We start from the raw sequence: 23,131 nt of genomic DNA, 5'->3' as shown, positions 1-23,131 counted from the left end.
ACTGAATGAGAGTGCTGTCAGTAAATGTGAAAGGAAAATTTGCTGCTAGAAGATAGTTGAGAATTGGCTGTTTCAAAGTGTCATATCTTATTTGTATATACATATGATAAGTATACCCACTCCAGTGTTCTTGCCTGGAGAATCCCAGGGACGGGGGAGCCTGGTGGGCTGCCGTCTATGGGGTCACACAGAGTTGGACACGACTGAAGTGACTTAGCAGCAGCAGCATGATAAGTATCAGAGAAGGCAATGGCACCTCACTCCAGTACTCTTGCCTGGAAAATCCCATGGATGGAGGAGCGTGGTGCACTGCAGTCCATGGGGCCTCTAAGAGTCGGACATGACTAAACGACTTCACTTTCACTTTTCACTTTCATGCACCGGAGAAGGAACTGGCACCCCACTCCAGTGTTCTTGCCTGGAGAATCCCAGGGACGGGGGAGCCTGGTGGGCTGCTGTCTGTGGGGTCGCACAGAGTCGGACACGACTGAAGCGACTTAGCAGCAGCAGCAGCAGCATGATAAGTATGGGCTTCCCAGGTAGCACTAGTGGTAAAGAGTCCACCTGCCAGTGCAGGAGATGTAAGAGACGTGGGTTTGGTCCCTGGGTTGGGAAGATCCCGTGGAGGAGGGCCTGGCAGCCTACTCCAGTATTCCTGCCTGGAGAATCCCTTGGACAGAGAAGCCTGGTGGGCTTCAGTCCATAGGGTTGCAAAGAGTCGGACGTGACTGAAGCAACTTAGCATGCATGCACTCATGATAGGTACAGATCAGTGTTTCTCATACCTCTTGGTGTCAAGAAGACATGTTATACTCTTGAGTTATTGAAAATTCAAAGAGCTTTTATGTGGACTATATATATTGATATATATTGTATTAGAAATTTAAACATTTATTTATTTAAAATAGCCATAAACTCATATCATATTGGGCCTTCCTGGTGGCTCAGATGGTAAAGAATCTGCCTGCAAAGTCAAAGCATAAATGAACAATACTGCTTTGTTCAGACTCTGGTTCAGTCCCTGAGTTGGGAAGACCCCTTGGAGAAGGGAGTATTAATACATAATAGTTTTAAACTAAAAAAATAGCTATATTTTCCAAAACAAACAAAAAAAATTAGTGAGAAAGTGGCATTGTTTGACAGTTTCCAAATCTTTTTAATACTTGATCTAATAGAAGGCATCTGGATTCTCATATCTGCTTCTGTATTCAGTCTGTGTGATATATGTCATGGAACCTTCGGGAAACTCCACTACATGCACTCTGATGAGAGTGAAAAAGACAAATAAAGTCTTCATGTTATGGAAATAATTATGACTTTAAAGACACCCTCAAAATGGTCTCATAGACCCTCAGAGATGCCTGGACCATACTCTGAGAGCTGGTGGAATAGATAAATTCAAAGGGCCTTAGAGGTCATATAGTATAATTATTGACTTCTTGTGGTTATTTCTTGCTTGTGCAACTGTAGTGTGATAGGAAATACCTCTTTTTTTGGCGGGGGGGAATAATCATGAGTTGGATTTTGGAGATGATGAGTCTGATGTGCTTTGAGATTTCTAAATAAGCAGTTGGTTTTGTAGGTTAGGCTATCAGAGATAAGATCTGACCATAGTTTCAGAAATCAATAACATAGGTTCTGTATCACTGTATTGTACTTGGTCTTCTTACAGTACTGTAAATTTAATTTTCAGAAAACTTGAGAATACTTTTGTTATTTATTTGACTGAGGAGTTGTAGTGTAAATTTTACATGAGTTTAACTGCCATCTTACAGAGAAACAAGTTGTTTTGTGTAAAAGTCAAAGCATAAATGAACAATACTGCTTTGTTCAGACTAAAGTCAGATATCACGAGAACTAAAAAAGAAACTGTATTTGGCAGTTTACTGTATATGCATCAAGTAAAATATAAATGAGAGCTCCAAACAATGGACTAAAAAATAAAAGTGGCAAGTGTGTATGGGAAAGGAGAGGGCTGCAGAAGCAGTGGAGTAGTGGTGGGCAAGGGACTGACAGCTAACTTCCAAACCAAAGCTCAGGGTGAGACTAACTTGCCAGTAGAAAATGGAAACACAGTTTCAAAAAAGCTATGATAAATGGTATAAAAAGAATCTAGTTAAAAGTGATAGAAATAAAAAGCAGGAAAACCTATAAATCAAATAAGACTGCAACGAAAAACCTATTTGCTTGATAACAATCACAATCTAAGGCCAACAAGGGATTCATACTTCATGAATCACCAAAATATTGACCTCATAAGAGAAGTAAGTGCAGTCTCAGAGACCAACCAGAGCTGAGAAACTTAAAGGAATTATATTTACGTTTTATCTTTCCCTCTTACTATGCAGGCTAAGAGTTCATAAATAGGGAGAATGGAAAAAAAAGAAAAAGTAACTTTTAGAGGAAAGGGGACCGTAAGAATACTTCATCTGTTTTAACATTTCCTCACTCCAGGTTCTCTCAAGAAACGTGGTAACCATCAATTATATTTTCTCCCATATGTACCTCTAGCCTTCTTTTCTCTCTGAGATTCTTCTTATCAGCATTTATATACTTAATCAAATCTTACTTAAACACACAAATCCCTCAACACAACATCCTCCTCCATTACTGCTGCTTTTTCCTTTACAGACTTCTCAAAAGAGCCGAATACGTTTTCTATCAGTGTTGGAAGATACTTTTCAGTTCCTCTCCAGGCGGTTCCAGTGAACTTGCTAACCCTATTTCTCCACATTTAGCTCTCAGTAAAATCACCAAAGATCTCTTTATCTGTAAACCTCGTGAGCATTTTCAGATAACAAACTCTCAACCTGCTAGGCCTTTTGGCAGCATTCATCTCATCTGACCACTCTCTTGACATATTCTCTTTCCTTTGACTTGTATACACTGTACTCTGATTTTCTGCCTCCACTCTACTCCCCTTTCTTGGTCTCCTTTGCTAGCTAGTCCTTGTCTTTCAAATCTTGAGGTGCAAAAGAGTTTGACCTTGCGTTCTTTTCTTCTCTAGTACTGGGTTTTCTCCTTGGGTGACCTTTCCTATGCCCAAAGTTACCATCTGTATGCCAGTGACTGCCATTATATGAACGACCATTAGTGGCTTTCAGAGGTTTGAGAGAGGGAGAGATCTAGATTTAATTTCCAGTTCTGTCTTTTATTAGCTGAATGACCTTGGACTAGTTCCATTGTCTGATGCTATTTCTTCATCAGTACAGTGAGTATAGGGATAGTTGCCTCATGAGGTTGGAAATAACGTATGGAAAGCAGTGTGCTCCCTTGGCCCACATAGAAGAAACACGGACTGATTAGCTATGGTTATTCCCTACCAGATGCCCTCATGTTTACTGCCGTAGTGTTGGAGGTCTGTGATTGTGCTTCCTGGTTTAAAATGATTGTTGCTGTCAGGTGTTCTGGAACTTCAGGAGAGAGATGCTGTCAGCTGGTTGGGGATAGGGTTAGTTCTCTCCACTGATACTCATCTTTATGGGATCAACAGTGTTTTGGGGCTTCAGGCTTCAAAGAGTAGATTGAAGATGATTTCTAGAGCTGTAGTTCTCAAAGCTCATATATATTGGGATTTTGGTAGACCTTTAAAAATACAGGTTTTTTACTTCTTCTCAGATCCACTGTGGAGAAGGCAATGGCACCCCATTCCAGTGTTCTTGCCTGGAGAATCCCAGGGACGGGGGAACTTCGTGGGCTGCCGTCGGTGGGGTTGCACAGAGTCGGACACGACTGAAGTGACTTAGCAGCAGCAGCAGATCCACTGATTCAGAATCTCTTGGGAGTAGAGCCTTGGCATCTGTTTTTTAATGTGTTATCCAGGTGATCTCTCCTCTAGAACTGCTTGAGAAAGTATTCTCAAGAGACAGGAACTCTGCAGTTGCTTGGTGAAAGGCATTGCCTGGCTGCTCAGAATCTTACTTACAGTGGTAATGATTGGGAATATAGAATTTTTGTTATTGGGTTTCAGTATACATCAGTGCTTTGGCTACCTCATGAGAACAGTTGACTCATTGAAGAAGACTGATGCTGGGAGGGATTGGGGGCAGGAGGAGAAGGGGACGACCGAGGATGAGATGGCTGGATGGCATCACGGACTCGATGGACGTGAGTCTGAGTGAACTCCGGGAGATGGTGATGGACAGGGAGGCCTGGCGTGCTGCGATTCATGGGGTCGCAAAGAGTCGGACACGACTGAGTGACTGAACTGAACTGATACATCAGAGTTCATATCTGCTGAGGATATATTCTCAAGAACATCATGATACTTCCAGAATCAGGAAATTTGATTGCTAACAGACATGGAATTCTTTTTTTTTTTAATTAAATAATTCATTTTTTATTTATTTTTGACTGTGCTAGACCTTTGCTGCTCTGCATAGGCCCTCTACAGCTATGGGGAGCACAGGCCACCCACTGTTCACCCCCTGCCCCCCAGCTGTGGAGTACAGGCGCGGGGGCACAGGGACCTCAGTAGTTGCAGCGTATGGGCTCAGTAGTTGTGGCCCTCAGGCTCAGCAGTCATGGTGTATGGGCCCAGTTGCTCTGTGGCACATAGAATCCTCCTGGACCAGCGATCAAACCCATGTCCCCTTCATTGGCAGGCGGATTCTCGTTCACTATGCCACCAGGGAAGTCCCAGACACGGAATTCTCAACAAGGCAGGTGTGTTTGCCAAATTCTAACCTGACAGTTTGCAGTGATGCGTGAATGTTCAGTTGCTAAGTTGTGTCTGACCCCATGGACTGCAGCCTGTCAGGCTCCTCTGTCCAGTATTCCAGGGAAGAATATTAGAGTGGGTCGCCATTTCCTCCTCCAGGGCATCTTCCCAACTCAGTGATCAAACCTCTGTCTCCTACCCCTCCTGCACTGCCAGGTGAATTTTTACCACTGCTCCGCTTGGGAAGCCCTCTAGTGATACCCTTCTAGTAATTCTCACAAAGTATCTGTTTAGCTAGGGCCATACCAGTTCCCTCCAAAAACACTTAAGATTTTTCATGAGGTTGAAACTGTGGGTCTAGTAGTTAATCTTTTCTCTGGGTGAGTAGCTGGGAGAAATTCTGTTCAGTGAATCTTGATTACAGTGTGTAAGTGAAGTGAGAGTCATAAGTTGTGTCCGACTCTTTGTGACTCCATGGAGTATATCGTTCATGGAATTCTTCAGGCCAGAATACTGGAGTGGGTAGTTGTTCCCTTCTCCAGGGGAGTCTTCCTAACCCAGGTCTCCCGCACTGCAGGCAGATTCTTTACCAGCTGAGCCACCAGGGAAGCCCAAGAATATTGGAGTGGGTAGCCTATTCCTTCTCCAGCAGATCTTCCCAACCTAGGGAATCAAACTAGAGTCTCCTGCATCTCAGGTGGATTCTTTACCAGCTGAGCTACAGGATTTATTTCTCCAGTTTAACTGCTCATTACCTTGTACATGTCTAGAGAGTGAATAAATGAACCTCACATACAGTTTATATAGTTCTTGTACTGTTTTTTGACCTAATTGTAATAAAGCCTTTACTTGATTACAGCCCGAGCAATAACATTGTCTTTTCCTCCAGTCTTCTGATTCATTGTACATTAATGATGGATGATGTATTTTTACCAAATGACTCCCATTTTTCCATGGTGTTGTACATTTAACTTATTAAATGGTTACCTGTAGACCTCTTCTTTGCCCTGCTATCAGTATCAGCAAGGTCAGTTATACTTTTTGTATGTGTGCCTTGTAGTTTATTTTACCACATATTCTTATAGGCTACTTACATTCATACAGTAGTGTATGAATTCCATTCCTTTGTTTCCCATTTCTTTTTTTTTTTTTCCTGACTGGCTTACTGGCCTAGTGATGTAGGTTAATTGTGTTCCTCTTCCTTTCTTATGAGTAGTTTTCTAGCCTGGCTTTCTTTGTTCCTTTTTTTTTGGGGGGGGGCATGCCTCGCAACTTGCGGGATCTTAGTTCTTTGACCAGAGATTGAAACCAGGCCCTTCACAGTGAGAATGTGGAGTCCTAATCTCTGGACCTGCCAGGGAATTCGTAGCCTGGTTTTTCATCCACCTCTTCTGCTTCTGTGATCATGTTGCTTGTCACTTCTAATGATGTACTTCATTCCCTTTCCTATATATCCTTTCACTGGCAGCTCTTTCTTTGATTCCTTTTTATTTTTTCCTGTTTCTATTTGTTTATATGTATGTCTCTCTCACTGAATTGTGAACATTTTAAGTTCAGTTCAGTTGCTCAGTCGTGTCTGACTCTTTGCGACAACATGAACCGCAGCATGCCAGGCCTCCCTGTCCATCACCAGCTCCTGGAGTTTACCCAAACTCATATCCATTGAGTCGGTGATGCCATCTAACCATCTCATCCTCTGTTGTCCCCTTCTCCTCTTGCCTTCAATCTTTCCCAACATCAGGGTCTTTCCAATTGAGTCAGCTCTTCGCATCAGGTGGCCAGAGTATTGGAGTTTCAGCCTCAACATCAATCCTTCCAATGAACACTCAGGACCGATTTCCTTTAGGATAGACTGGTTGGATCTCCTTGCAGTCCAAGGGACTCTCAAGAGTCTTCTCCAGCACCACAGTTCAAAAGCATCAATTCTTGGTGCTCAGCCCTCTTTATAGTCCAACTTTCACATCCATATATGACCACTTTAAAACCATAGCTTTGACTAGACGGACCTTTGTTGACAAAGTAATGTCTCTGCTTTTTAATATGCTGTCTAGGTTGGTCATAACTTTTCTTCCAAGGAGTAAGCCTCTTTTAATTTCATGGCTGCAATCACCATCTGCAGTGATTTTGGAGCCCCCCAAAATAAAGTCAGCCACTGTTTCCACTGTCTCCTCATCTGTTTGCTATGAAGTGATGGGACTGGAAGCCGTGATCTTAGTTTTCTGAATGTTGAGCTTTAAGCCAACTTTTTCACTCTCCTCTTTCACTTTCATCAAGAGGCTCTTTAGTTCTTCTTCACTTTCTGCCATAAGGGTGGTGTCATCTGCATATCTGAGGTTATTGATATTTCTCCCGGCAATCTTGATTCCAGCTTGAGCTTCCTCCAGCTCAGCATTTCTCATGATGTACTCTGCATAGAAGTTAAATAAGCAGGGTGACAATATACAGCCTTGACGTACTCCTTTTCCTATTTGGAACCAGTCTGTTGTTCCATGTCCCATTCTAACTGTCGCTTCTGGACCTGCATACAGGTTTCTCAGGAGGGAGGTCAGGTGGTCTGGTATTCCCATCTCTTTCAGAATTTTCCACAGTTTATTGTGATCCACACAGTCAAAGGCTTTGACATGTTCAATAAAGCAGAAATAGATGTTTTCCTGGAACTCTCTTGCTTTTTCAGTGATCCAGCGAATGTTGGCAATTTGATCTCTGGTTCCTCTGCCTTTTCTAAAACCAGCTTGAACATATGGAAGTTCACAGTTCATGTATTGCTGAAGCCTGGCTTGGAGAATTTTGAGCATTACTTTACTAGCGTGTGAGATGAGTGCAGTTGTGTGGTAGTTTGAGCATTCTTTGGCATTGCCTTTCTTTGAAATTGGAATGAAAACTGACCTTTTCCAGTCCTGTGGCCACTGCTGAGTTTTCCAAATTTGCTGGCATATTGAGTGCAGCACTTTCACAGCATCATCTTTCAGGATTTGAAACAGCTCAACCGGGATTCCATCACCTCCACTAGCTTTGTTTGTAGTGATGCTTGCTTTCTAAGGCCGACTGACTTCACATTCCAGGATGTCTGGCTCTAGGTGAGTGATAACACCATTGTGATTATCTGAGTCATGAAGATCTTTTTTGTACAGTTCTTCTGTGTATTCTTGCCACCTCTTCTTAATATCTTCTGCTTCTGTTAGTTCCATACCATTTCCATCCTTTGTTGAGCTCATCTTTGCACGAAATGTTCCCTCGGTATCTCTGATTTTCTTGAAGAGATCTCTGGTCTTTCCCATTCTGTTGTTTTCCTCTGTTTCTTTGCACTGATCATTGAGGAAGACTTTCTTATCTCTCCTGGCTGTTCTTTGGAACTCTGCATTCAGATGCTTATATCTTTCCTTTTCTCCTTTGCTTTTCTCGTCTCTTCTTTTCACAGCTATTTGTAAGGCCTCCCCAGACAGCCATTTTGCTTTTTTGCATTTCTTTTTTTGGGGGATGGTCTTGATTCCTGTCTCATGTAAATGTCACAAACCTCCGTCCATAGTTCATCAGGCACTCTGTCTATCAGATCTAGTCCCTTAAATCTATTTCTCACTTCCACTGTATAATCATAAGGGATTTGATTTAGGTCATACCTGAATGGTCTAGTGGTTTTCCCCATCTTCTTCAATTTAAGTCTGAATTTGGCAATAAGGAATTCATGATCTGAGCCACAGTCAGCTCCTGGTCTTATTTTTGCTGACTGTATAGAGCTTCTCCATCTTTGGGTGCAAAGAATATAATCAATCTGATTTTGGTGTTGACCATCTGGTGATGTCCATGTGTAGAGTCTTCTCTTGTGTTGTTGGAAGGGGTTGTTTGCTATGACAAGTGCATTCTCTTGGCAAAACTCTATTAGCCTTGCCCTGCTTCATTCTGTACTCTGAGGCCAAGTTTGCCTGTTACTCCGGGTATTTCTTGACTTCCTACTTTTGCATTCCAGTCCCCTATAATGAAAAGGACATCTTTTTTGGGTGTTAATTCTAAAAGGTCTTGTAGGTCTTAAAAGAACCGTTCAACTTCAGCTTCTTCAGCATTACTGTTCGGGTCATAGACTTGGATTACTGTGATATTGAATGGTTTGCCTTGGAAATGAACAGAGATCATTCATTTTTCAGACTGCATCCAAGTACTGCATTTTGGACTCTTGTGTTGACTGTGATAGCTACTCCATTTCTTCTAAGGGATTCCTGCCCACAGTAGTAGGCAGGATATAATGGTCATCTGAGTTAAATTCACCCATTCCAGTCCATCTTAGTTCGCTGATTCCTAGAATATTAACGTTTACTCTTGCCATCTCCTGTTTGACCACTTCCAATTTGCCTTGATTGATGGACCTGACATTCCAGGTTCCTATGCAATATTGCTCTTTACAGCATTGGACCTTGCTTCTATCACCAGTCACATCCACAAGTGGGTGTTGTTTTTGCTTTGATTCTACCCCTTCATTCTTTCTGGAGTTATTTCTCCACTGATCTCCAATAGCATATTGAGCACCTACTGACCTGGGGAGTTCATTTTTCAGTGTCCTATCTTTTTACCTTTTCATACTGGGATTTCTTTGGAAGGAATGATGCTAAAGCTGAAATTCCAGTACTTTGGCCACCTCATGCGAAGAGTTGACTCATTGGAAAAGACTTTGATGCTGGGAGGGAATGGGGGCAGGAGAAGAAGGGGACGACAGAGAATGAGATGGCTGGATAGCATCACTGACTTGATGGATGCGAGTCTGAGTGAACTCTGGGAGTTGGTGATGGACAGGGAGGCCTGGCGTGCTGCGATTCATGGGGTCGCAAAGAGTCAGACACAACTGAGCGACTGAACTGAACTGAACTGAACTGAACTGTTCATGGGGTTCTCAAGGCACGAATACTGAAGTGGTTTGCCATTCCCTTCTCCAGTGGACCGTATTCTGTCAGACCTCTCCACCATGACTGGTCTTGGGTGGCCCCACTTGGCATGGCTTAGTTTCATTGAGTTAGATAAGCTGTGTTCCATGTGATCAGATTGGCTAGTTGTATGTGATTGTGGTTTCAGTGTGTCTGCCCTCTCATGCCCCCTCGCAACACCTACTGTCTTACTTGTGTTTCTCTTACCTTGGACTTGAAGTATCTCTTCACACCTGGTCTAGCAAAGCGCAGCCACTGCTGCTTATCTTGAAAGTGGGGTAGTTCTTCTTGGCCGCCACCCCTGAGCTTGGACATGGGGTGGCATTACGTACTCGTGAATTTTCATTAACTGAATGAATGATTGTGTGTGTGAGGATAAGTGCTGTAGAAAGTGAATAAAATGGTATGGGAAACACATGAAGTAGTAATTCTGTTAAGGGACTGCCTGGGAAAGATTTATCGGAGATGATATTAGAGGTTGGTCTTGAAGGGTATTACTGCTAGAGAAAATTTAGGAAAAGAAGATATGGAGATAATGAAAGTTTCGATGTTTAGAGAAAGAGTACTGGGTATAGCTGTTTGACAGGAGCAGTTGGTATACTGTGACAGTAGTGAGGGGTAAGACTAAATTAAGGGTTGTGAGGAGTTCAGACTTCCATCGTGCTAAGGGATTTGGAACTTTATCCTACAGATGATAGTCACTGAAGAGTTATAAAAGTAGAGTTGCTAGGATCTGTTGTAGAAAGGTAACTGGTTGTAGTATGCAGAATGTTAGGAGTGGAATAATTTAGGAAGCTTTTTTACTATAATTTAGGCTAAAGATTATGCTCTAACAGAGGCAAGGGGAAGAGAGAGAGAAATTAGAAATATCTTAAAGATTTGTTTTTCAACATCTCTGTAGAGGCATGTTTTACATATTGTAACAGAGAAACATCTTAAAGTTAGCATTGACTTGATGACTCAGTAAATAATGAGGTGAGGAAAAGGCAGGGATGTCAAAGATGAAATGGATGCATGGTAATCCCATTTGCTAAGAGAACAAGAAGAATGAACCATTTTGAATACAGATGATAATGAACTCGATAAGTTTGAAAGCCCAGTTGAACTTGGAGATAACACCGTCAAGTTGACTGAAAACTTGGGTCCAGAGCTCAAACAATTCAGGACATAAAAATATGATGACGTTTAGGAAGTAGTTGAAACCATGAAACTGTGAGTTTGCCTGGGAACAAGGAGCACAAAAAGAAGATGCCTAGGAATGGAATCAGGAAGAAATAGAAAATATGAACAGATTGATTACTAGTAATGACATTTAATCAGGAATCAAACGTCTCCCAAGAAACAAAAAGTCCAGAACCAGATGGCCTCATGGGAATTCTACCAAACATTTAAAGAAGAGTTAATACTGTCCTTCTCAAAACTATTCCAAAAAAATTGAAGAGGAAGGAATACTTTCAGACTCATTCTTCAAGGCCAGAGTTACCTTGATACTAAAATTAGACAAAGACCCCACAAAATAAAGGAAGGAAGGAAGGAAGGAAGGAAGAGAAATTGTAGATCAATATTACTGATGAACATAGATGCAAAAATCCTCAACAAAATATTAGCAAACCTAATTCAAGAATACATTAAAAGTAAACACCATGATCAAGTGGACTTTATTCCAGAGATACAAGGATGGGTCAGTATCTGCAAATCAATCAACCTGATACATGACATTTAAAAAATGAAGAATAAAAATCACACAGTCATCTCAATAGATGCTGAAAAATCATTTTGACATAACATAGCATCCATTTATGATACAAACTCTAAACAAAGTGGGTATAAAGGAAATACACCTTAATGTAATAAAGGCTGTATATGACAAACCCACAGCTAACATTATACTCAACAGTGAAAAGCCCAAAGCTTTTGTTTTAAGATTGGGGACAAGATAAAAATGTCCATGTCTGTCACTTTTCTTCACATAGTAGTGGAAGTCCTCCAGTTCAGTCGCTCAGTCATGTCCGACTTTGCGACCCGATGAACTGCAGCATGCCAGGCCTCCCTGTCCATCACCAACTCCTGGAATTTACCCAAACTCATGTCCATTGAGTTGGTGATGCCATCTAACCATCTCATCCTCTGTCAACCTCTTCTCCTGCCTTCGATCTTTCCCAACATCAGGGTCTTTTCCAGTGAGTCAGCTCTTCGCATCAGGTGGCCAAATTATTGGAGTTTCAGCTTCAACATCAGTCCTTCCAATGAACACCCAGGGCTGATCTCCTTCAGAATGGACTGGTTGGATCTCCTTGCAGCCCAAGGGACTCTCAAGAGTCTTCTCCAACACCACAGTTCAAAAGCATCAATTCTTTAGCGCTCAGCTTTCTTCAAAGTCCAACTCTCACATCCATACATGACCACTGGAAAGTCCTAGCCACAGCTATTGGACCAAAAAAAGAAAAAAAAAAAAAGGCATCCAGATTGAAAGGGAAGAAATAAAACTGTCACGATTTGTAGATGATGTGATACTATGTATGGAAAACCCTAACAGCTCTACCAAAAAACCGTTATGCATAATAAATGAATTCAGTGAAGTTTTAGAACACAAAAGTAATATACAGAAACCTGTTACATTTTTATACAGTAATAACTTTCAGAAAGAAAAATTTGGAAAACAGTCCCATTTACAGTTGCATTAAGAAAAAATATACCCAGGAGTAAATTTAACCAACAAAGTGAAAGACCTGTACTCTTCAAGCTGTAAGACACTGATGAAAGAAATTAAAGGTGACACAGATAAATGAAAAGAGATACAGTCCCGTGTTCATCGACTGGGAAAATAATATTGTTAAAGTCCATACTACCCAAAACAATCTGATGTAATCCCTGAAATGGCATTTTTTACAGAACTAGCGCAAATAATCCTAAAATTTGTATGGAACTGCAAAGATAGTAAAAGAAAAGTTTTGACAGATTAGATTCTCTTCTTTCTATGAGGAGATTTTTTTTTTCTCATTGTACTTATTCCTCATTGATTCTTTTTTCTATTTTTATAGAAAATGGTGACATATGTATTATATATTCTTAAGTGAAGAACAGACCTACTTAAATAGATTTTATTAATAACACTTACTTATTGGGCATGGGATAACCATGGATTATGAAAGATGAATTATTGTCAAATTGAAGTACTTCATGATACTGGAGATATTATAGCATTTAATTAAAATTATAATTGTAAACCTAAGCTAGGATTTGGTTATTTCATGTTATCTGAAAATACTTTGGGAGAGGGGAGAATAAATTGGAAGATTGGGATTGACATATACACACTACTATATATAAAATAGATAACTAAGAAGGACCTATGGTGGGCTTCCTTGGTGGCCACTTAAGTGGCGGGAGACATGGTTTCGATCCCTGGGTCCAGTATTCTTGACTGGGAAATCCCATGGACAGAGGAGCCTGGTGGGCCACAGTCTATGGGGTTGCTAGAGTTGGACATGACTTAGCTACTAAACAACAACAAAGGACCTACTTTATAGCTCAGGGAACTCTACTCAATAATCTGTAATGGCCTATTTTGGAAAAGAATCTAAAAAAGAGTGAATATATATATATATGTATAATTGATTCACTTTGCTGTACACCTGAAACTAACACAGCATTGTTATTCAGCTATACGCTAGTAAAAATTTAAAGAAAAAAGAAAATAGTTTCAACTGAAGTTTAATATATGTTGAAAAAGTATATGAGTGTACAGTTTGATGAAGTCTTATGAACTGAACACACCCAAAATGTCAGCACCCAGATCAGTTCAGTTCTGTTGCTCAGTTGTGTTCAACTCATTGCAACCCCATGGACTACAGCACACCAGGCTTCTCTGTCCATCACCAATTCCTGGAGCTTACTCAAACTCATGTCCATGGAGTCGATGATGCCATCCAACCATCTCATCCTCTGTCGTCCCCTTCTTCTCCCGCCCCCAATCTTTCCCAGCATCAGGGTCTTTTCAAATGAGTCAGTTCTTCGCATCAGGTGGCCAAAGAATTGGAGTTTCAGCTTCAACATCAGTCCTTCCAGTGAATAGGACTGGTTTCTGTTAGGATGGACTGGTTGGATATCCTTGCTGTCCAATGGATGGTCAAGAGTCTTCTCCAACACCACAGTTCAAAAGCATCAATTCTTTGGCGCTCAGCTTTCTTTACAGTCCAGTTCTCACATCCATACATAACTACTGGAAAAACCATAGCCTTGACTAGATGGACCTTTGTTGGTAAAGTAATGTCTCTTTTTATTATGCTGCCTAGGTTGGTCATAGCTTTTCTTCCAAGGAGTTAGTGCCTTTTTATTTCATGACTGTAGTCACTATCTGCAGTGATTTTGGAGCCCCCCAAAATAAAGTCTCTCACAGTTTCCTTTGTTTCCCCATCTATTTCCCATGAAGTGATGGGACCAGATGCCATGATCTTTGTTTTCTGGATGTTGAGCTTTAAGCCAACTTTTTGACTCTCCTCTTTCACTTTCATCAAGAGGCTTGTTAGTTCCTCTTCACTTTCTGCCATAAGGGTGGTGTCATCCGCACATCTGAGGTTACTGATATTTCTCCCAGCAATCTTGATTCCAGCCTGTGCTTCATCCAGTCCAGCGTTTCTCATGATGTACTCTGCATATAAGTTAAATAAACAAAGTGACAATATGCAGCGTTGACGTACTCCTTTTCCTATTTGGAACCAGTCTGTTGTTCCATGTCCAGTTCTAACTGTTGCTTCTTGACCTGCATACTTCTCAAGAGGCAGGTCAGGTGGTCTGGTATTCCCATTTCTTTAAGAATTTTCCACAGTTTATTGTGATCCACACAGTCAAAGGCCTTAGCATAGTCAATAAAGCAGAAAGAGATGTTTTTCTGGAACTCTCTTGCTTTTTCAATGATCCAGCAGATGTTGGCAATTTGATCTCTGTTTCCTCTGCCTTTTCTAAAACCAGCTTGAACATCTGGAAGTTCATGGTTCATGTATTGTTGAAACTTGGCTTGGGGAATTTTGAGCATTACTTTGCTAGCGTGTGAGATGAGTGCAATTGTGCAGTAGTTTGAGAAGTCTTTGGCATTGCCTTTCTTTGGGATTGGAATGAAAACTGACCTTTTCCAGTCCTGTGGCCACTGCTGAGTTTTCCAAATTTGCTGGCATATTGAGTGTAGCACTTTCACAGCATCATCTTTCAGGATTTGAAAGAGCTCAACTGGAATTCCATCACCTCCTCTAGCTTTGTTCGTAGTGATGCTTTCTAAGGCCCACTTGACTTCACATTCCAGGATGTCTGGCTCTAGGTGAGTGATCACACCATCGTGATTATGTTGGTCATGAAGATCTTTTTTGTATATTTGATTTTGCCAATTCAGTAAACAGTATTATTAGTACCTCAAGCCCTTCCTTGCTACAATTCTTGTCACCCTCCTCCAAAAGCATACGTAAGGAAAAAAAGAAAGAAGGCATAAATAATGGCCATTGTCAGTTCTAACAGAGTAGATAAATTTTGCCTGTTTGATGTTTTATAAAATGTATACAGTGTGTACACTAGTTTCTGGCATTCTTCACTTAACACGTTTGTGATGCTCAACTGTCTGGTTGTACGTAGTTGTGATTAGTTCATTCTCATTTGTTAGGTGGTGAATATACTGTAATGCATTTACAGGTTGAAATTCTGTATAAATGTCACACTCTTTATATTTAGTCATTGCTTTTGAAGATGATTATTAATAGGGCTGTTATTTTGAAGCAGATAGATTCTTTTTTTTTTTTTTCTTGGCTGCACTCTTTGTTGTGGCACACAGACTTTCTCCAGTTGTTGTGTGCAGTGGCTTCTCTATTTGTAGAGCATGGGCCCTAGAGCATGGGGGCATCTCTAGTTGTGGTGCACAGGCTTAATTGCTCTGCAGCGTGGGGGATCTTAGTTCCCTGACTGGGGATGGAACCTGTATCCCCTGCCTTGGAAGGCTGATTCTTAACCACTGGACCACCGGGGATGTCCCTGAAGCAGATTTGTTTCTTTTTGCTGATTTCCACTGTCTCAGCTTTATCGGCATTAGCTCTTAAGCATAGAAATTTTGGATGTATATGCAGGTTTTGATTATTTAATCTGTTTCTGCTTCCCATTAGAAAATTGATCATTATTATATATTTTAGCATTTGTTTTAAAATGAGGTCTGCTCAGAGAAAACTTTTGTCTAGTCATTGACAGATTATTTAGTAATGTAGAATGGCTCATGTTTGTTTTGGAGAAGGAACCACTCCAGTATGCTTGCCTGGAAAATCCCGTGAATGGAGGAGCCTGGTAGGCTGTAGTCCACGAGGTCGCTAAGAGTCAGACACGACTGAGTGACTTCACTTTCATGCATTGGAGAAAGCAATGGCAACCCACTCCAGTGTTCTTGCCTGGAAAATGCCATGGACGGGGGAGCCTGGTGGGCTGCCGTCTGTGGGGTGGCGCAGAGTCGGACACGACTGAAGCGACTTAGCAGCAGCAGCAGCAGCAGCTGAGTGTTTGTTTAGTTATCATTTGACACTTAACTAGACCAAAAGTATCTTTATGAGAAGAACAGTGAAGTGAGTTTTTTTTCCCAACTATATTGGTAGCTCTGATTAAAGTTTTTATGGTTAGAATAATTTTAACTATTGGCATATTTATTGATTTTTAAATTTTTACTATTCTATTTTTAAACACCTAGATTGACTCTTCTAGAATCATATAATCTATGAAATTTTTATTTTTAGAAAATTTTTATTTTTGGAACCTTTTTTGAAGTTTTTCCAAAGAAATTTATAAAACAGGATTGTTTATTATAGGTAAAAGTAACACTCTTAAAAATTAATTATACCTTTAGTTTTTCATGTTTGGACTTAGTAGGTAGGCTTTTCCTTTTTTATGTAAATTAGAGTCTTTAATAATTACGATATTGAACTGCCGTTACAGACATTGAAAAAAATTATTTTTATCAAATATGACAAAGGTTTAATATATTATTTATAATGTAAGGACTCAGCAAATCAATAAGAAGAACTTTAATATCCTGGTAGGTTAGTGGGCAAAGGACAAGAAAAGATAGTTCACAAATGAAGATCTAAAATTAAGATCTATGGCAGAGTGTTTAGTCCTTCAAGCAATCTACTAAATTCAAATTAAAGAAACCATTTTCTGGTACAAATGAACTTAACTTACAAAACAGAACAGACTCACAGATTTAGAGAACAAACTTATGGTTGCCCAGGGGAAGGGTGGGGGAAAGAAGAGACAGATTGGTAGTTTGGATAGATCGGTAGTTTGGTAGTGGGTGTGCACTAAGTTGCTTCAGTTGTGTGTCTGACTCTTTGCCTGCCAGGCTCCTCTGTTCATGGAATTCTGTAGGCAAGAATACCAGGGAGTGTTGCCATGCCCTCCTCCAGGGATCTTCCTGACCTAGGGATCAAACCCATGTCTCCTACATTGGCAGACAGGTTCTTTTCTAGTGCCACCTGGGAAGCCCAGATGGACATGTACACACTGCTTTATTTAAAGTGGATAATCAACAAGGACCTACTGTATAGAACTCTGCTCAATGCTCTGTGGCTGCCTGGATGGGAGGGGCAGTTTGGGGGAGAATGGATACATGAATAAGTATGGCTGAGTCCCTTTGCTGTTCACCTAAAACTATCAAAACATTGTTGATCAGCTGTACCCCAATACAAAATAAAAAGTTTTTAAAAAGCCATTTTCTTTCCTAAAAGAAATATAATTAATATTCCTTAATAATCAACAAAAGTAAAAAGCATAGTTAATACTGAAATATATTAATGAAGCTGATGAGCTCATATTATTGTGAATTGGAAAACAGTTCAACATTGGATCTCTAGAGTAACATGTTCTATATATTCTTTAGTTCAGTTTTTGCATACTTTGTAGATCCTGTTCTTGCTGAATAATCCAAATGAGCAAACATTCATATATACAGATATTTTCATTACAGTGTTATTTATAATAGAGAAAATGAGTCATATTATTGTACTGATGATCTCTTGTTGGATTACTTCCAGGATGGCTCATTCATATGGCTGTAGGCAGGAATTCTAAGGTTTTTTTGCCACATGGATCTCTTCATAGGGTTGCTTGACTGTCCTTATGACATGGCAGCTGGATCCTTGAGAGAGAACAGGCAGTGCCTTTTGTGATTTAGTTTTGAAAGTCACATGTCATTTCTACCACATTTGATTTGTTAAAAGTAAACCACTAAGTCCAGCCTACATCCAATGAGAGGAAAATTAAGCTCCACTTCTTGAAGAAAGGAGTATCAAAGAATTTGTGGATGTATTTTAAAACCCACTTCAAATGTCTAGCATTTAAATAGGACACAAAATTGAAATTATAGTGATTACAGTTAAAAAAAAAAAAGTAAAGTAAAAAGAACAGAAGGGATCTTAATGATTGTGTTAAGATTTGGAGAGCAGGAATGAGTTTTCCCCTTCTTCATTTTCCAAACTGTGTTTTTTCCCCTTTTTAATTTGTGTTTTGTGGTGAGATATATGTAACATAAAATTTACCGTATTAACCATTTTCCGGGATTCAGTTTAGTGGTATTAAATACACTAATAATATTATGCAGTCATAGTAACCATCCATCTCTAGAACTCCTTTCATCTTGCAGAAATGAAGCTCTATACCCATTAGACAATAGATTCCTATTTTCCCCTTCCCCCAGCCCCTGACAGCCACTATTTTACTTTCCATTCCTATGATTTGGACTATTCTAGGTATCTCATATAAGTGGAATCATATAGTATTTGTCTTTGTAACTGGCTTATTTCACTTAGCATAATGTTCTCAAGGTAGTATAATGTTCTCAAAGTTCATTTATTGTAGCATATGTCAAAATATCCCACTTCTTTAATACTGAATAATAATGTTTTATGTATATACTGAAAGTGAAGTCGCTCAGTCGTGTCCGACTCTTTGCGACCCCGTGGACTCTAGCCTACGAGGCTCCTCCATCTGTGGAATTTTCCAGGCAAGAATACTGGAGTGGGTTGCCATTTCCTTCTCCAGGGGATCTTCCCCAGCCAGGGACTGAACCCGGTTCTCCCGCAAGCAAGCAGACGCTTTTACCGTCTGAGCCACCACACTACATTTTACTTTTGTGTATGGACACTTTGGTTGCTTTCATCTTTTGACTGTTGTGAGCAGTGCTGTGAACAAATATCTCTTCAAGACCCTGCTTTCAATTCTGTGCTGGACCATATGATAGTTTTCCTTTAAATTTTTGAGGGACAACTGAGCTATTTTCCATAGCAGCTGTACCATTTTACATTCCAACGAACAGTGCACAAGAGTTACAGTTTCTCCACATCTTCATTAACACTTTTGTTTGTTGGTTGGTTTGACAGTAGCTATCCTAGTTTGTGTGAGGTGGTTATGATACAATTTTTAATGGTTTAGTTTTCTAAGCAAAAATAAAGTTACTAAATTATCAGGAACTCTTAAGAGAATATAAAGATAACTTTTAGAGATGATAAAATTCTTTTTTGACTTTCACAAAAGGCAAGATAGGGCATTTTCTTCACTGATATTATAATGTTGATTTTCAGTGGATGCTAATGATGTGATTGCAGGTAAATTGGCAGGATGAGGAGCAGCAAATCAAAAGAGGTGCCTTTACCAAATCCAAGGAACTCTCAAAGCACGGATACTATTCAAGGTATGATTTGTTTTTTTTTTAAACTGAACTTAATGCTTTGTTTAGGTCCTGTGCCTAAGATTTTGGGCTATTCAGTAAATGAAAATACCCATATGCTTTGATTTATAACAAATGGATAAATGCTTTTTTTTTTTTTGATAAATGCTTTTTAAAAGTCAGTTTCATTTTAAATAGACGATGTACTTTACCGTAAGAGGCACACAATAGTAAACTGCCATGTAAAGCAATACATTCTTTTTTAAAAAGAATCAGTATATGTAAAATTAGTTATATATAATATTTTACAGTGAATTCTGACTTAATGTCAATAAATGCTACTATATAGCTCCCGATATAGTTATAGACTTGTAGTGCACAGATTAAAAAGTTATAGTCTCATTGAACTTCTTGTTTTTAGTGATGCATGGGGGTAACTTTAATTTAGGACTTGATTATTTTGAGGGACTTTGACAAATGAGTACATCTGGAGCAAGATAATTGGGTTCGTGAGGGACCTGGAAATCATGTCACATGAGGAGCATATAGAGGAGATGAAAATATTTATCCTAGAGAAGGCTGACTCAGGGGAAATACATAGACTCTTTGAATATATACTCTTTGAAGGGCTGTTGTCTGAAAGAGTGAATAGATGTTACCTTTGTTTCTACTAGTAGGTTGAAATCTGGAGTAGTTTTTGATCTTTTCATATCATAATACAAAATGCAGTATGGTAGTTAACAGTGTATTTGTTCAGCTCATTGGGATAAACTGAGGATACTGCTTATTATTGGAGATGTAGATGGGGCTGTTAGTCTAGTTGTCCTATGGGATCAGTGTCCTAGGGGGATCAGTGCCTAATACAGCTCTAAACCATGTATTGGGAAGTTAGGCTTTATAGGATGGGAGAAGAATCATGTTTTGGTTCAATGTAATAAAGCGCTTGCTGGAGAACAGTTCTGCCTAGTAAAGTGGTTCTCAAACTTTTGAGTGCATTTGGGAGCTTATTAAAATGCAAATTTCAAGGTCCACTTCAGATATCCTAACTCAGTAAATATTAATGTTGCCCAGCAGGTATAACCGCACCATGGGATGCACTTTCTCAGACCAAGGCTGCTGTAAGTAATTATAGGTTCCATTTCTTTCCTTCTAGTTTAAAATTTTCTGTTATGATTGAGTAGATTAAAATTATTTTCTATAGTGCTTTTTTAATGAGAAAATAGTTAAACTTTTCAATATGAAAAGTTATATACTATGTTACAAAATTAACGTTAGTGACAGCTATTAGATAGTAAAGCAGTAATTAGGACATTACTTTAAGTATCAGAAACATTAACACTATGGCATATAAAATATTAAACTATGTTGTGTTATTTATTCTGCTTTAATAAATTTACTCAGTTGGTATGTTGAGATGAAGGTTTAAAATGTAGAATTTATTAGAGAAGGTAGGACTGTGTCTATATAGGAAGCTCATAGAGAGGAAATGGAAGGGGCAGCTTTTGCTTGAGTGGACTGTGAGTCACCTGCTGGTTTTCTGTGGCAGTAACAGGCTATTTTCTCTTAGCACTGCGGAAGAATGATTATGGGCCACCGTTCTCATTTATGTTCTGTCCAGTCTTGTCTGGAGTTTAGGAATCCAGATTTGTCAAGTGATACATAGCTCTTTAAAGAGAGACCTTTTCCTTTTCTTCTTCATTTGCTCTCTAGGCAAATTGCTCTTTAATGTATATTAGGTTGGTACAAAAGTAATTGTGGTTTTTGCATTAATGAAATTTGCCATTTGATATTGGAATACACTCTAAATGTGGTTATGTTATACATCATTTTAACGTGCATTTCTCAGTTTGTTTTTTTTGCTAGTGACTTATATTACTTGCTGCTTATTTTATGTATTTTTTAGACTATGGAAATTATGTTAGACAAAAAGCAAATTTGAGTGATTTTCTTATTCGAGTTCAAAATGGGTCATTTGAAGCAACAGAGACAACTGACAACAGTGCTTTTGGATCAAGAACTGCTAACAAATGTACAGTATAGTGGTAGTTCAAGAAGTTCTGAAAAGGAAACAAGAAGCTTGAAGATAAAAGAGCATAGTGGCCAGCCATCAGAAATTAACACGACTAAATTGAGAGCCATCATCGTATTGATCCTTATATAACTGTGCGAGAAGTTGCTGAAGAACTCAGTGTTGACCATTCTACAGTCGTGCAGCATTTGAAGCAAATTGGAGAGGTGAAAAAGCTCTGTAAGTGGATGCCTTGTGAGCTGACTAGAAGTCAAAAAAATCGTCACTTTGAAGTGTCTTCTCTTATTCTCTGCAACATCAGTTGTGTTTCTGATTGAGAATCCATTTCTCAATCGGACTGTGCCATGCAACGAAAAGTAGATTTTATATGACAACCAGCGACGAGCAGCGGAGCGGCTGCACCGAGAGGCAGCTCCAAAGCACCACCCTGAGCCAGGCTTGCACCAGTAAAAGGTTCTTGTCACTGTGTGCTGGTCTGCTGCCCGTCTCATCTACTGCAGCTCTCTGAATCCCAATGAAACCACTAGCTCTGAGAAGTATGCTCAGAAAATCGATGAGATGCACCCAAAATTGCAACACCTGCAGCCGGTATTGGTTAACAGAAAGGGCCTAATTTTTCTCCATGACAGCGCCCAACTGCATGTTGCACAAACAGCACTTCAAAAGTTGAACGAATTGGGCTACAGCGTTTGCCTCATCCAGATATTTTACCTGACCTCTTGCCAACCGACTGCTACTTCCTCAGTATCTCAACAACTTTTTGCAGGGAAAATGTGTCCACAGCCAGCAGGATGCAGAAAATGCTTCTTAAGAGTTTGTTGAATCCTGAAGCACAAATTTTTATGCTACAGAAATAAACTTCTCATTGGCAAAAATGTGTTGATTGTAATGGTTCCTATTTTGATTAATAAAGATATGTTTGAACCTAGTTATAATGATTTAAAATTCACAGTCTGAGGGCTGCCCTCTTGGGCTAGTGATAAAGAATTCACTTGCCAGTGCAGGAGACACAGGTTTGATCCCTGATCCACAGAGATTCCACATGCTGCAGAGCACAGTAGCTGAGTTCGAGAGCCTGGAAACCGCGACTACTGAAGCCCTTATGCCCTAGAACCTGTGCTTCCCAACACGAGAAGCCACCGGAATGAGAAGCCGACACACCACAACTAGAGAGTAGCCCCCGCTCTCTGCAACTAGAGACTCAAGTCCACGCAGCAGTGAAGACCCAGGACAGACAAAAATAAATAAATAAAATTATTTTAAAAAGTCACAGTCTGAACTGTAATTATGTTTGCACCAACCTTATATATATGTGTGTGTGTGAATATATGTATATATATTTATATATTATTTGTTTTGTATTCTACCAGAATTCAAGCCATCTATTTCTTAACAGTGTAAATTTGATACTTTCTATCCTATAATCTTTTGAACTGATTTGAAAGTCAATCTGGAAAAGGTACTATAACCTAGATTTGTTCATAAAGCAGAGTCAGATTTGGGGTCCATGAATGTAGCAGTCAGCATATATTCTTTGTGAGCATTGTACATTTATAATGTAAGAATAGTTTTTATCCCCAATTAAATTTAGAGGTAAACTAACTTAGAGCTGAATTGTTAATAGTTGTTTTTTTAAAAAAATTATTGAGTTTTTAAAAATAAGTTTTAGGGGTAATCAATGGTTCATAATATAAATGGGGGAACAGTCTGGTATAGAACTATTAATATATAAAGAATTATTCCAATTTTGTGAGTACATTGCACTGCTAAAATCTGAAAGAAGATAAATCAGAATTTTACACAAAGTTTTTATCTCTTTGTGGTGGAATTTTGGAATTTTGATTAAT

At 39.5% G+C, this 23,131-nt stretch overlaps 1 protein-coding gene across 4 annotated transcripts in view; it reads left to right on the top strand.

Moving 5' to 3' along the window:
* The window catches only part of CEP350 (centrosomal protein 350), a 153,715-nt gene that overhangs the window by 9,629 nt on the left and 120,955 nt on the right, over window positions 1–23,131 (top strand). For 2 of the 4 annotated variants that reach the window (XM_040263873.1, XM_040263870.1), the window contains exons 2-3: window positions 19,194–19,279; window positions 20,327–20,373. In XM_040263873.1, coding sequence (XP_040119807.1) covers window positions 19,207–19,279; window positions 20,327–20,373 — 120 coding nt within the window. In that variant the 5' untranslated portion in view covers window positions 19,194–19,206. Of the gene's footprint in view, window positions 1–18,922; window positions 19,280–20,326; window positions 20,374–23,131 lie in introns of those variants that run through there. The other 2 variants (XM_040263872.1, XM_040263871.1) reach the window with 2 other exon arrangements.

This window comes from Oryx dammah, unplaced genomic scaffold, assembly GCF_014754425.2.
Source record: "Oryx dammah isolate SB20612 unplaced genomic scaffold, SCBI_Odam_1.1 HiC_scaffold_21, whole genome shotgun sequence".
Lineage (NCBI taxonomy): Eukaryota > Metazoa > Chordata > Mammalia > Artiodactyla > Bovidae > Oryx > Oryx dammah.
Note: the sequence above shows the minus strand (reverse complement) of the source record. Positions and strands in the feature narration are given on the sequence as shown.